Source organism: Oncorhynchus nerka, linkage group LG14 (genome assembly GCF_034236695.1).
Source record: "Oncorhynchus nerka isolate Pitt River linkage group LG14, Oner_Uvic_2.0, whole genome shotgun sequence".
NCBI classification, from domain to species: domain Eukaryota; kingdom Metazoa; phylum Chordata; class Actinopteri; order Salmoniformes; family Salmonidae; genus Oncorhynchus; species Oncorhynchus nerka.
The window spans coordinates 42,343,723-42,360,009 of NC_088409.1; the positions used below are offsets into that span (position 1 = coordinate 42,343,723).

The 16,287-nt window shown below is 40.8% G+C and overlaps 1 protein-coding gene across 1 annotated transcript in view; it reads left to right on the top strand.

The window, feature by feature from the left end:
* LOC115141123 (ubiquitin-conjugating enzyme E2 E2) overlaps positions 1-16,287 on the top strand; it is a 33,042-nt gene that overhangs the window by 2,726 nt on the left and 14,029 nt on the right. The window contains exon 3 of the mRNA XM_029679783.2: positions 1,373-1,423. Coding sequence (XP_029535643.1) covers positions 1,373-1,423 — 51 coding nt within the window. The remainder of the gene's footprint in view (positions 1-1,372; positions 1,424-16,287) is intronic.

The window sequence follows — 16,287 nt, forward strand, 5'->3', positions numbered from 1 at the left end:
TCTCCTCCCCTTCATCTATGCTGATTGAAGTGGATTTAACAAGTGACATCAATAAGGGATCATAGCTTTCACCTGGATTTACCTGGTCAGTCTGTCATGGACAGAGCAGGTGTTCCTAACGTTTTGTAGGCTCATTGTATATAACGCTAACCGGTCCAATGGACATTAGTATTATAGTCACACTCATGCTATTAATATATCCATTAGATTTAATCCATACAACATATGTAATGAAAGGTTACCCTGTTGCATCTATCGCATCATGACACTGTAATGCCTGTCATTCATCTGACAGGCAGATTACTATGATGACTATGCCCCTGAGTCTTTCCTGGCTGTGTGATGATAAGAGCTGACCAGGAAGCAGTCTGGACTTGCCCTGGTTATCCTTGGTTATAGCATTTTCATAGCGCTTTCCTTAGCAAGGTCAGGTGGCCTGAGCCGTAATGATGATGACCATACTTTAATTCATCACACATATCTGTGTGGTTAGTGTTGTCACAAACAGCATTCCCACTTCCGCCCACCTAGTCTTGCCAGTGGAAACACAGATTGATGCGAGGTGATGATAGAATTATGCAACCAGCCGAGCCAGGGATTGGCTGAGACTACAGCGCTTTTTTATAACTACCCCTGATATTTGGAACATCTTCCTGATGTGTAGCACACTTATAAGACAGTCCGCTGTACTCAAACCCAGGGTTTTAGTATTACGACCGCAACACTGGACACCACAGGTCTCTGTTGATTAAATGGGCTGCAGTTATGTCAGTGATGGTATAATGTGTTTCCATGGCGTTTTCCCCCCATGCCTGGTTCAACACAGATGGATGTGACACAACATTATGACTGATGGGTTAAATTGCACTGTTGTGTGTGTGAATCATTACATGTCATCCTTTTTATACGAAGATGTTTATATGATGTTATTAACCTTTCCCTCCGCAGGTGACTGCTGCAGGGTTGAATTTGAAAGAGTAATTGAGAGATGTTGACATTTGTACAGGCCTATTGTAATAACACACACACGCTGATAAGCAGAGGTTTCTAGTCTTGCACATCACAATATATCGTCAATGTCAAATATCACAATTTTCGATTGAATCATATATCGGCCCAACCCTAGACATAATAAGCCTACAATGCATTGCCTTGACATTTGGTAAATTGAGATTTTTATATGTTAACTCATAGGACTGCAATTTGTGGTCTGGTCTACCTGTATCATCATGTTCTATGGATTTATTAACAACATGATATTTGTGCATTTCATTATCACATGGAGTCAAATGCATTCTGGGAGCTTTTTCAGTTATGTGATTAGAGATATTCATTGCCGCAAAGATTAAAACAGAGTATCATTGTTTTTCAGGATCCAGAAAGAACTTGCAGAAATTACACTCGACCCACCTCCAAACTGCAGGTAAGGAAAGATTGCTCTCTACCAGCATTTATGTTTATTCACCTTGCTCATGTTGTGGCCTTGGGATTTCAGGATATACTGTATTTCTGTTAAGGATTGTTGGTTCTAAGAATGAAGGATGGACTTCAGTCTTTCTGGTTTTACATAGGCGGTCAGGTATTACAGTGGTATATCCTTGTTATGATAAAGATGTTAATCATACACGTAAGAATGATTTACGCTAGTACTTTTCACAACATTTCTATAGTTTGTTCTCTTCTACCTAACACAAGATGTAGGCCTACTTATCTAACCGTATAGGAGACGTACCATTTTAGATCATACGATTTCAGTTTCAAAAGTTTCAAAGAGAACATGTGATTTTAAAAAGTTTTGATTGTCACAAACAGACAATGGTTATTGTGTTCTGCTGCCTGTCCTTAAAGGGAGAGATATGGTGGCCAGCTAGCGAGTGGCAGACCGACCACGTGCATCAGCCGCTGAATGACAAAAGGCATCCCTGGGGGATGTTGTGCAGAGGCCTTATTAACTTAAAGAACACAAAGTGACGTTGTCATTGATTATCCTCCCCTGTTTATAACAGCACGGTAATTACCTCAGTCTCAGCATTCAAATGCAAATTACCAGAGAAAATGGAGGCCATGCACAAGGCAACTGCTGCTTTTTGGCCATTTTAGATTGGTTGTGTTCATTTTATATGCACCTGATAAAACGGCAAAGAGAGATGGCCCTGACTCATCCAGTGCTAAACAGACAGTTGTGTGTGGTGCTGTGAACTTAACTGAGTTTCATGTAACACCCTTGCTGAAATGGTGAATATATATATATATAGGTAACCTTTTCATTCTAATTCAAAATGTAGTTACTGAAGGGTAAATGAGATATTGAGTATTGGCTCTTTACTCAAGGACTTCAAATAATTTGTTAAAATGGACTCTGAAAAATGAGGTTGTCACGTTGGAAATTATTTTGCTTGAGGCTACACAGGCAGAGTGATTAAAGGCGGCATAATTTTAAAGTAAAATAATCACTAACAGAAATGTACGCAGCCATAAAAATAACTAGTTGTCTGGAAAACAATTAGGTGTTTTAAAGATTATCCTCTCTGTGTATCCCGGGGCTGCATATTCATGCTAATCCCAAAACAACTAGGGCCGGGACCATACCAGTATAGCAATATGTTTTTCTGTACACAAAAATGAAAAAACGAAGCAGACCAGACTCTTTGGTCCTTTTTTAAAAACCTGCTGTATGTAAAATATTATGTGCTATAGCTTGAAAGTAAATACATGTGACTAAATGACAACATCATGTTTGTTTTCAACATCAGGGCTGTTTTCCTAAAGAAGTTAAATCCCATTTGTGTTTTGTTTCCTTGCCACGATACTAATGAGTATCGCGATACTGGTATCGTCCCAGCCCCAATAACAACTAAAATAAAATGGCTTTTATAACACATCCTAATTAAAATGTTCTTCCACTGTTATAATGGTCTTAATTAGGGTTATAGAATATGTATAACAGACAATTTCAATAATCCTTAAGAGTCTATTGATGCATCCGTGCGTCAATATAAGTAACACAATACAAAAATCGGTCACTGTAAGCTAGATATATATTTTTTTACATGGGCTGCGTCTCAATCCGCATCTGCCTATGATATAGGACAGACGCTTGAACCTTATTCTGTAAGATTGTTTTTACTGTCTTTTTTGCCATTTATGAATGTGTTATACAGTGCATTTCTATGGTTTATGGTAGTTAAGGCCAAATTCAATATATTATCAAATAATTTTTAGAGATATTTTTGGTGCCTAAAGGGGTCCTAAAATTACAAATCAGATAGCTAAATGATCCATGGTATGACCATCTTAAAATTATTCCATATTTAAGCTTAGTAGATCACCCCCACACACCCTTTTTTAAAAGTGAACGTCGATAAGGGCTAAAAAACTATTTGCTTTGCATTAAAAAGAGGCTTGACAAAGTCAATGTCATCATTTATGCCTTACGCATCACTCACTACCGACCAAGTTAGTCTCAAAGGTTATTCATTTTATTTCACACTGCAAGTGGTGTCACTGTCCATTTGCCCCTTCAGAAGACAGTGTGTGTTGTATTGAAAAGATCACCTCGCTCGGCACATTACACACAGAGCTGGGGCCGGCAGATTTATTTCCTCTCGTCGCTCACCCCACTGCAGTCAGACATCCCCTTTGTTTAAGCAGGGGAGAGTCTCCCAGCCTTATCATCCTGTAAAAGAACATCTCTGGAGATGGCCTGTAAATTGAATCATGAGGTGATCGTAGAAGGTTGAAAGTAATGGTTGATGTGTCGTTGGCTACTGTCTAATCACTTTCTAGTACTCTGCTTTATAACAGTCCTAAGCATCCATGATATGACATTGTCTTTCATCAGTACTGTTACTAAATATTTGTTAGAAATTGCATTTGTTCCAAGCGTTTTGGACCCTGTTTTTTGTGTTTTTTTAGCATGTGAACACGAGGGCAGTAAGATGTCATTCCCAGCTCCAGTTTACTATCATTATTGTGACAGCTCTCTCACCTTGTCATTGTCACTCATCAAACAAGTTTTAAATTTTTTTTAAATTAAATTTTTAATTTCACCTTTATTTAACCAGGTAGGCTAGTTGAGAACAAATTCTCATTTACAACTGCGACCTGGTCAAGATAAAGCAAAGCAGTGTGACACAGACAACAACAATGAGTTACACATGGAATAACATGGAATAAACAATGAACAAGCCAATAACACAAACAAGTCAATGACACAGTAGAAAAAATTAAGTCTATATACAGTGTGTCCAAAAAGCATGAGGAGGTAGGCAATAAATAGGCCATAGTAGCGAAGCATTACAATTTAGCAGATTAACACTGGAGTGATAAATGATGATGTGTGATGTGCAAGTTGAGATACTGGTGTGCAAAAGAGCAGAAAAGTAAATAAAAACAGTATGGGGATGAGAGGTAGATTGGGTGGGCTATTTACAGATGGACTATGTACAGCTGCAGAGATCGGTTAGCTGCTCAGATAGCTGATGTTTAAAGTTGGTGAGGGAAATATAAGTCTCCAGCTTCAGCTGCAATTCGTTCCAGTCACTGGCAGCAAGAGAACTGGAAGGAAAGTCGGCCAAATGAGGTGTTTGCTTTGGGGATGATCAGTGAGATATACCTGCTGGAACGTGTGCTTCGGGTGGGTGTTGTTATCGTGACCAGTGAACTGAGATAAGGCGGAGCTTTACCTAGCATAGACTTGTAGATGACCTGGAGCCAGTGGGTCTGGCGACGAATATGTAGAGAGGGCCAGCTAACTAGAGCATACAGGTCACAGTGGTGGGTGATATAAGGTGATTCGGTAACAAAGCGGATAGCACTGTGATAGACTGCATCCAGTTTGCTGAGTAGAGTATTGGAAGCTATTTTGTAGATGACATCACCGAAGTCGGATCTGCAGGATAGTCAGTTTTACTAGGGTAAGTTTGGCGGCGTGAGTGAAGGAGGCTTTGTTGCGAAATAGAAAGCCGATTCTAGATTTGATTTTGGATTGGAGATGTTTGATATGAGTCTGGAAGGAGAGTTTACAGTCTAGCCAGGCACCTAGGTATTTATAGTTGTCCACATATTCTAGGTCAGAACCGTCCAGGGTGGTGATGTGAAACCAGTTTTAACCAAATAGGCTTTGGGCATTGTGATTTCTCTAACTGTCAGATATTTCAAGTATTGCTGTAGATATTTCAAGTATTGCAAGCAGCAATGTTTATGTGATGAAACAATGAAAGGGGTCTGGAACAGAATAGCATTTATTCTGACTGAATTTTGCCATTTATGTATAGCCTACTGTAGCACTGGACACGTCTCTCTTGAGGCCAGATGCACACTAATTTGGTTGATTAACACTGTCAGTCTTCAGCACAAATAGCTTCTGCTGGCTTCTGAATCCAAATGGCATGATGTAATGCCCTTAAAAATGCCCAAACCAAACCGTGTCACTTTTTGATGATGTCAGGCAGACAGGCCCAATAGGAAGTGTCTGCACTCAGCAGGATTTATAACATGACATTGTTGACCAATAATACCCACACTGATCTCCATCCCCCTTTAAACGATGGGATCATCTCCACTACTGTGACTGCTGCTTATTAGTGTTGTGTCCCTCTGGGGTTCTGTGGGAGTGACAAACTCGGAGCCATTTTTCACAGGCTTTACCAGGGGACTTAATGTCTACAAGGCCACAGCGGTGAAGTTATCAATATTCATGAGGGGGAGGGGATGTGCGCCACAGTCCCCTCTGTGAAATATACTTGATCGTTGTCATTTGCGGCTGAACTTTCAAGAATTTCAGCGCATATTTCTAAGATTTGTGAGAAAGACTCTGGAACAGAACATTTATTTGAAAACTAATTTGTGTAGATCGTTGATGGTTTACGACATTTGTTCTCTTGCATCCTGTTCATGACCTTCTGATAATGGTTGTTTCCCAGTGGTGCAAAATACTGTATGTTTACAGATTAGGATTTAATAACGGGAACCAAGTTATCAGGATTTCCATTCAAACCCACTCCCATTTCCCGGGATAAATAACTGCGAGAAAGTGGTAAATTATAATAAATGAACAGCATGATGTGAAATAGAACTGTTAAATTATACAGAGGGGTTATGGATACAGAGTTTCTGTATCCCAATTTGCCCAGGCTAAAAATACAGATATTTCTGCCCGTGTGCAAGATTATTTTTAATGTATCCACTCCGCTTCCTACGTAGTTGCTGTGCTGGGTACTCCGCTGCCGCTCCCCCTCCTTGATCGCCTTTGTCTGGTCACTGGTGTAGCCTACAAACTTCATGTTGTACACAACTGTCAGGCTAGCACGACACCAACAGTCAGGCTAGCCAGTTATCTGCTGAGTTGCATGCAGCTAGTTAGTCACGCCATGATATCAGCATAAACAAACTCTCCCATTGTCAGACTATTTTCACCGGTCCAGATACATGCTCGGCTTCCCAGAGGTGGAACGCAGCAAGACACCGACACGCAGTCTAATTAGCAATTTCATGTTATTTTTTCATCATCATTGTGAATATTGGCTAAGCTGCAGTGTTTCCTCTGCAAAAATGTGAAGTGGGGGGGAAATGTTGTGAGGGAATGTCCATATTATCAGGTATGCTATTAGCAAAAAGCATTATCACCATTATCACACAGTCACTCCCCAAACATTATTATTATTACCCGAGTTACATTTAGCATTCATGTGCTGAACTTTTTTAAATGGTGCAGTTCGCATATTTAGAAGTTGAGAAAACAAGTAGGAATGGAAGGCTGGGATCCCCCTCTATTTAACAAATGCCATTAAAGCTGCTGTTTTCCCAGCTATTGCAAGAATTGTTGTGCATTGACTACTTGTCAAAATGCATGTTTCTCCATGTTCCCCATAATTTGAATGTGTCTCGAGAGGAATATGTGTCTTGCATAGAACACACAACAACAAGCCGACTAGGTAAATAGAAACCATTCTACTATGGGGTTGTCTGAAATGTTTTATTCATTACATTTTTGTTTGCAGAGGACTGTTCTATCATGTTCAAAGTGCACCTCGGTAGAATCTTTTTTTCATTTTCCATATTTCTTTGCCGTGGCCTCAGCGCCACAGCTTAATGACTGCAGTGGAAACAATGCTAAACTCACCAGGAGGCAGACAGGAACTACAATATGGCAGCAGTTAAAGATTAGCCATCGTCACACACAGCACTGATTGTTTTTTCCCAAAGTGTAGGGACTGCTTCCTGCTTGTGCAACTGCAATATCCGTTCCGACAGAAGGTTATGGCCTTCATCATATATGTTTGTTCAAATCGCAGCAGGGTTTTTATTTCAACTGTTCAGAAATATGAGGTAGAGACGGGCTACATCAACATGGCTAAGAAGAGGGTGAGTAAAGAGCGAAACATCAAGGGAGGGGGTAGTGTGAGCAGCTACGTTAGAAAAACAAATGTTTGCGTAAAATAACACATGCGCAAAACATGATCAGGCTCCTTAGCTTTGAGAAAAGAGGGTTTGCTGGAGCGGGCCATGGGCGAAGACTCCGTATCCATAGCTACGGCCTAAAAGCAAATTTATGCTTGATCTGAAAATGTGGTCGGAGACGCCATATGGATGGTGTGACGCAATTGCGGAGCCTCCGGAGGCATGCCAGAGGCCATTGAGCTCCTTACTGCATCGCTGTGCGCCGGCCAAATGTTGTAACAATGCGGAGGGCTCCGTATAGCTCTGCATTGACATGGTTGGTTGGCGGGAGGTCCTGTAATAACACAAACTCACTTCCTTCACAACAGCTCTGCGCTGCTCCACGAAGCGCAAGAAGTATGAATGCCTGACTTCTGCATAGGACTTATCACCCTAAATGCTGCATGGCCAGATGCAGCTCCTTTAAATTATATGCAATGTCTACATCTGTATTCTCTACGGCTTTCTCTGTTCTGCTATCTGCATGATCAATGCTCAGGGTAGGGACATAAATATTAGAACTAATATCTGATTGTCTAATCTCTATCAGGCTTTTTGGGGTCACTTTTTTATTTTTTTATTGTAAAGATTAATAGCCTATCATTGCTTTAAATCAGTGTGCATGCAAGCACTCTCTCTCCATCAATTCCGTTCAAATTGAATCCAACATAAATAATCCTGTTCTCGATTGATATCTACAGTGAGCTCCAAAAGTATTGGGACAATAGCTGGGTTTCTTTCCAATTGGTGACAAGTTTTCATGCAAATATTCAAAAGAAAATCATAAAAGCAATATGTGCAATTTCCCACCAGAGATTCATTTCCATCAAATTGACTTATTTCAGATAAAAGGCTGTGCATAGTGACGTAGTGCACATAAAAAAAACATTTTACAGTGAAATTCCCATGTACCAAAAAATAATAACAATTGCATTTAACTTTGATGGTTTTCTCTAGAGGTGCGCTCTAGCCAACATCGCTATCTGTATGCTATTGACTAAATAATTTCCCCCCCCTCATAAATCTACACACAATACCCCATAATGACGAAGCAAAACTTTTTTTGTTTTGCAAATGTGTGTGTGTGTATATAATATCAGTGGCGTGCCTGGGGGCTGGGCCTTCAGTGAGGTCCTACACAGTCCCACCCAAATTAATCCACCTCTTATTACCATCATTATGATGCCATGGCTCTAGACACTATACATTTAGACAGAAACGCAGTATAAAACCAGGCGTTGCGTTACCTTGAAATTGACATTTTTATTCATAGAATTGCAGGGGAAGAGTACAATACCTTTTCATTGTGCAGCTCCCGTTGCCCTGCGCGCTTGTTCGTTGAGCTGTGGATCCACTCGGGTGTCCCCAAAAGTTTTCAAAAGCACCATTGCTTGTAAGTGCCCAGCCGTGTCTCATTGCTGCCTTGGTTAGACAACTCAAGTTTGCAAAGCCAGTGTGGCTCCAAACACCAAATCTATCACTTGCAAATAATAGGCATTCCCAGCAGTACAGTTTGCAGTGCTTCTCGGAGCCTGTGAGCCATTGATAGCGCTCGTAGTTGGAACTTTGAAAGTGGCGAACAAACCCCTTTCCCACCTGTGACAGGCTTTGTAGCGTCGGCGTTGGGCGACCTCTCCTGACAATGTCTAACTTTTCTTGAAAAGTTTGTCTTGAGAATGGCGTTATCAATTTGGTCGAGGATATAATTATATCTTCTCCTCCTTCCGCCATTGTGGGTTAAAAAAAACAGCTTAGTAGTACGCAAATTAATTAGTTTATCAAATTTAGTTTCCTAGTTCTGAGGTTTGCATAGACCTGCCCATATAGGACCTGCCTCTCAATATTGGTAATCCAATCAAAAGACCTGCACGCACTACGCCTGCTAGCTGGCTCCTGTGTAACACTGGAGCCAGCCAGCAGGCTTACAATAGCCAACTCTAAAGCTGATTGGTTGACACTAAATGTTCATTTCCATTCACTTTAAGCTACAAGTGCCCCACTGTTGATTCTGAAGGCCTGAGGGCAGATTTTAGACCCCTGGCAACACATGATGGCTGAATATGATTGGATAAAAGAGTATGATTGGATAAGAGAGAAGGCCTTGCTGGCCCTGACGGCCCACCACTGTATAATATAAATAATCACTGCCAAATGTGCTTCAACAACGTACTGAGTAAAGGGGCAGAATACTTCTGTAAATGTGCAGGTTTTCATCAAGGATCGCTCTGTACTTAGCTCCGTTCATCTTTCCCTCTCTTGACTTGTCTCCCAGACCCTGCCACTGAAAAACATCCCCACAGCATTATGCTGCTGCCACCAGCAAGCTTTACTGTAGGGATGGTGCCAGGTTTCCTCCAGATGTGACGCTTGGCATTCAGGCCAAGAGTTCAATCTTGGTTTCTTCAATCCAGTGAATCTTGTTTCTCATGGTCTGAGAGGGTCTTTTAGGTGCCTTTTTGGCAAACTCCAAGCGGGCTGTTATCTGCCTTTTACTGAGGAGTGGCATCTGTCTGGCCACTCTACCATATAGGCTTGATTGGTGGAGTGCTGCAGAGATGGTTGTCCTTCTGGAAGGTTCTATCTCCACAGAGGAACTATGGAGCTCTGTCAGAGTGACAATCGGGTCCTTGGTCACCTCCCTGGCCTAGGCCCTTCTCCCCCGACTCCTCAGTTTGGCCGGGAGGCCATTTCTAGGAAGAGTCTTTTTTCCATTTAAGAATGGTGGAGGCCACTGTGTTCTTGGGGACCTTCAATGCTGCAGACATTTTTTGGTACCCTTCCCCAGATCTGTGCCTCGACACAATCCTGTCTCGGGCCTCTAAGGACAATTCCTTCGACCAATTCCTTCGATTTTTGCTCTGACATGCACTGCCAACTGTGGGACCTTATATAGACAGGTGTGCGTCTTTCCAAATCATGCCCAATCAATTGAATTTACCACAGGTGGACTCCAATCATGTTGTAGAAACCTCTCAAGGATGATCAATGGAAACAGGATGCACCTTAGCTCAATTTCAAGTCTCATAGCAAAGGGTCTGAATACTAATGTAAATAAGCTATTTCTGTTTTTTATTTGTAATACATTTACAAACATTTCTAAAAACCTGTTTTTGCTTCGTCATTATGGGGTATTGTGTGCAGAATGGGGGGGGGGATATTTTATCAGTTTTAGTATAAAAAAGTGAAGGGGTCTGAATAGTTTCCGAACGCACTGTATAGACTACATGGTGAGATTATTATGGACAAAGGGGCAAGATCATTTTTATTTTTCAAATCGCAGCCAAGCAGTGATCATCATGTCACCAGAATAAGACCCTAGACGTTTATTGGAAAGGATCATCAAGCTCATCACCTTGCACTTTCACCACCATGTGAAGTTCATCATAATTGATTTCATCAGCCATCTGTAGCCTAATAAATTGCATGCTTTCCCGACAAGTCGTAGTGGGAGTACCACACGTCATCGCATTACTCCAAGTTTACGTCGATATGAAGGTTTATATCCATTTTTGAGCAGAAAAGCATTTCCACCGACATTTGCCGCACAATTCATTTTACAGACACAAAAGATCTCACCTTGTCTAGCGTATTTGGTTTTGTCACCGAAAAATGTCATGACATATTATTTTTTTTACCTGGTGTACAAAAAGTGGTGTAGTTTCTAAATGGTTCACCCAATATGAATGAAAATACCCTGTAAGCTGACAGTCTGCATTTTAACCTCATAGTCATTGTTAATTTCAAATAGAGAGTGCTGGAGTAATGAGGCAAAGCAAAACAAAAATGTCACTCTTACAATACTTTGAGATCACTTTATATTCAGTGGCTTGGGAAAGTATTCACCTCCTTGGCATTTTTCCTATTTTGTTGCCTTACAAGTCTATTGGGGTATGTCTCTATAAACTTGGCACATCTAGCCACTGGGATTTTTGCCCATTCTTCAAATCAAAACTGCTCCAGCCTCTTCAAGTTGGATGGGTTCCGCTGGTGTACAGCAATCTTTAATTCACACCACAGATTCTCTCAATTGGGTTGAGGTCTGGGCTTTGACTAGGCCATTCCAAGACATTTAAATGTTTCCCCTTAAACCACTCAAGTGTTGCTTTAGCAGTATGCTTAGGGTAATTGTCCTGCTGGAAGGTGAACCTCCATCCCAGTCTCAAATCTCTGGAAGACTGAAACTGGTTTCCCTCAAGAATTTCCCTGTATTTAGGGCCATCCATTCCTTCAATTCTGACCAGTTTCCCAGTCCCTACTGATGAAAAACATCCCTACAACATGCTATCACCACCATGCTTCACTGTGGGGATGTGTTCTCAGGGTGATGGGAGGTGTTGGGTTTGTGCCAGACATAGCGTTTTCCTTGATTGCCAAAAAGCTAAATTTTAGTCTCATCTGACCAGAGCACCTTTTTCCATATGTTTGGAGAGTCTCCCACATGCCTTTTGACATACCAAATGTGTTTGCTTATTTTTTTCTTTAAGCAATGGCTTTTTTTCTGGCCACTCTTCCATAAAGCCCAGCTCTGTAGAGTGTATGGCTTAAAGTGGTCCTATGGACAGATACTCCAATCGCCGCTGTCGAGCTTTGCAGATCCTTTAAGGTTATCTTTGGTCTCTTTGTTGCCTCTCTGATTAATGCCCTCCTTGCCTGGTCTGTGAGTTTTGGTGGGTGGCCCTCTCTTGGCAGGTTTGTTGTGGTGCCATATTCTTTCCATTTTTAAAAATAATGGATTTAATGGTGCTCAGTGGAATTTTCAAAGTTTCATATTTTTTTATAACCCCACCCTGACCTGTTTGGAGAGCTCCTTGGGCTTTGTGGTGCCCCCTGCTTAGTGGTATTGCAGACTCTGGGGCCTAATCTGTTCTGAAAGGTGTGTGTGTGTGTGTGTGTGTGTGTGTGTGTGTGTGTGTGTGTGTGTATATATATATACTTAGATTGCACACATGTGGACTTTATTTAACTAATTATGTGACTTCTGAAGGTAATTGGTTGCACCAGGTCTTATTTAGGGGCTTCAATTCAAATGGGGTGAATACATATGCACGCACCACTTTTCTGTTTTTATTTTTTTGAACTTCACCAATTTGGACTATTTTGTGTATGTCCATGAAATACAAATAAAATCCATTTAAATTACAGGTTGTAAGGCAACGAAATAGGAAAAACGCCAAGGGGAATGAATACTTTTGCAAGGCACTGTATATGATGTCCTAGCCTGCCTCTTTTAGGTAATACATTCAATGGAGTATTAGCTCTCCAATGGCTTCTCCTTAGCTCTTGTGGAGCCCCAAGAAAAGCTAGACTAGAATAGCTTGTTGGACCTTTGTTTTGTGCAGTTCTAATAGATAATTCGAAGAGGGATGCAGGCTTGCTCTTGTTTGCTGAAAGTTAAATACAGCAGCCAAAATAACTTCTGAGGAGTTTGAAAGAAGAACGAGCACTCTTGATGGCGATAGGCTTTATCAGTTATTTCTTCATAACCATTCTATGTTTGTGAAGAGAAGTGAACGCCGTCTGCATCTTAGTCATTGTTCAAGCATGTCATTACAATGATGATGATGAGGGGAGAACCAAGCGTATTTCATTTAACTGTTGAGAGCGACGAAGGAATAAAGGAACAATTGAGCGTGAAAGAGAAGGTAATACAACATTAGGGGAAATATTATGAAAGGTAGGCCAATGCATCAGCCTACAAATGATCCGTGCTTGACTTGGGCTGGAGCTGTACGGAGCAATGTACCCGCACCTGTCATTTTTGGGGGAATTGCATACCAGCTCCTCTTTAAAACAAAGTATCCTATCGCTGTCCCAGATTCACACATCGAGGCTAATCAAAGTGGAATGACGGCGGGATCTGCATTGAATAGCAATGGAGAATGGGCATTCCTTTCTGATTCTGCTTTGTTCAAGTTTATTTGTTGCTTGTCTGTGAATCTATGGGTGACAGTGGGCTGTTTTGAGATTGCGCAGATTGAAAATGCGCCGACGTAAATGCACATGCGCTGCTCCAAATGATCAAATGAGGGTTTGTAAGGTCATGAGAATTAGTTTCAGAATGTTTTGTTAATGTAATTCCTCAAGGCATGCATTTAAATATTATCAATCACTCACTTAAAAATCGACATATCAACCATCATTGGAATGACCCTTCAGTGCGTGTCTGTGTGTGTGCCAGTGCGAGTGGGCCGTTGCCCAAGGATAGAGATTTCAGCAGCAGGTATAAAATGACAGACAACAGACATACTACATAACTTGTAGCAGTTATGTTTTAAATTGGCTATCTCGCTAGTTAACTAACTAAGCTTTATTGTCATTGTTGCCTTTCCACAGGCACTGTGGATAGCCTAAAATAAATCTGCTGGAATTGCCCTCTATTTAACAGTAGCCATATAATTGCGACAAATAATGTGCATCTATCTCCCCTGAAACATTAATATTTTAGCCGAATATAAACATGTCTAGTTAGATGACAAAGGTATTGGTTTGTAATGTTGCAATAGTGGCAACCATCCTCCAGGATAGCTACTGGGTGTGCAGGCTTTTGTTCAAGCCCTGGCCTAACCGCCACATTGACTGCTCAACATGATCTTGATAAGTAGACTTGGGTGGTTCAGGGCTGAATCAAAAGCCAAGCCTGCACACCCAGGAGCTCTCCAGAAGAAAGGTTGACCACCTGTTGACAACTTGACTGACAGTGGAGTTCTACTTTGTTAAGCGCCTTGATTTTATTTTTTGTTTTTTTTATTTCACCTTTATTTAACCAGGTAGGCAAGTTGAGAACAAGTTCTCATTTACAATTGCGACCTGGCCAAGATAAAGCAAAGCAGTTCGACACATACAACGACACAGAGTTACACATGGAGTAAAACAAACATACAGTCAATAATACAGTATAAACAAGTCTATATACGATGTGAGCAAATGAGGTGAGATAAGGGAGGTAAAGGCAAAAAAGGCCATGGTGGCAAAGTAAATACAATATAGCAAGTAAAACACTGGAATGGTAGATTTGCAATGGAAGAATGTGCAAAGTAGAAATAAAAATAATGGGGTGCAAAGGAGCAAAATAAATAAATAAATTAAATACAGTAGGGAAATAGGTAGTTGTTTGGGCTAAATTATAGGTGGGCTATGTACAGGTGCAGTAATCTGTGAGCTGCTCTGACAGTTGGTGCTTAAAGCTAGTGAGGAGATAAGTGTTTCCAGTTTCAGAGATTTTTGTAGTTCGTTCCAGTCATTGGCAGCAGAAAACTTGAGCATGGGCACAACGGCAGGATATGGTAGGTCTACATGGGATCAGACACGGCAGACTTCCAGTCAATAATGCTTACTTTTTCATGTAGGCTATAGTAATGGAAATTTGGTTAAAAGTGTATAAACCCTTAACGGAGAACAATCGGAGGTCTCAATAGCATAATGTCATTTTGTGATTTTAGATGAAAAACGTCTAATGGACCAACTTGGGAAAAGACAGCGCCTGCATTCTTTCATCCCAGTCAAGCACGGCTAATTATACAAATTGTAAATGGACCCTATTATATTTCAAAATCAAAATCCTTTTAGTGTAAAACTGGCATGTCCTGATGGCCCAACATCTGTAGGATTACAACATAAACATCAATGATCAAATTCCCTATCATAATGTCTGGGTTTGGTTTTTACAATGTGGGTGTGGCCTGGTGTGTATTGGTGGTTTAGTGATAAACATCCATGGCATTACAACACAAACACATCGCTGATCAGTTTCACTATCATGACCAATGTCTGGGGTGGGATTTGTTTTATTTTATTTTGGGGTTTCTGCGTGCATGTCTTCCACCAGCATTGCGTGTTCTCTCCCAGCTTCATGGTTCGAACGAGGTGCATAGTTCCAGTCCATATAATACAGTACAATAATACAGTACAGTAATACAGTCCAAGATTACTGATGCTTGTTTCATTTATTTACCCAAGAGAGCAAACATCTATGGGCTTTTATGTTTTTCTTTCGTGCGTAATGTGCTATAGCCTATCATATGTACACCTATTGGATAACGGCACAATCATTGGTGCTTTTTGGGTTAGGGCTCCTAAAATGTGTTTAATGTAGAGCTCATCATCTGGCTCAGGTAGCATCAGGTTTGAATTTTCATGCTTTAAGCTTTAATCAAATCCAGACATATTTATATGCTTTATAATGACACTTCTGATTTTGGCGGGAAATTCCGGGTTACTCGGGAGAAAAGTGATTTAATCTTGGGGTGGAACATTTTGTAAAATACAGGGAACATATTAAACCCTAGTACAAATACAGGATCTTAATTTGATCAGTCTTTTGTTGCTGAGAATTGATTTACATAAACGAACACATGGTTATATTAACAGTATTGCACTTTTCATGTACCCTACTTTTGGCCAGCTAATAGCCTAACCACTCATCAAGCAACATTATGTACTAAACGTTAAAATCCTTTTGCAGCAGGATTATTTTGCTGTGACAATATAGGTCAAACTGAGATCCTACACCTGTACATGCAGTACATGATTTCAAATGTTTCACCTCATCTGTTATTGACAATAGTATAGCATCTGTTGAACTAGGCATGTTCTAATGAAGTGGGGTCATTTTGTTTTGTGACTAAAGGTAGCATGCTCTGTTCCAGACTTCAGACATCATCTCACGTTAATGTATCCTTATTGCCCTTCACCAAGGCACTTGTTTGAAAGCTAACACCGCCTGTCTTGATTCATGCGTATCATTGGATTCTCAATGTCCTCGTTTGTGCAGCGCTTCCCACAAACATTTGTCCCAAATGTTATTCAGGTTTTCTAGGGGACACCAAGTGTGACACATCACGTGGCCAC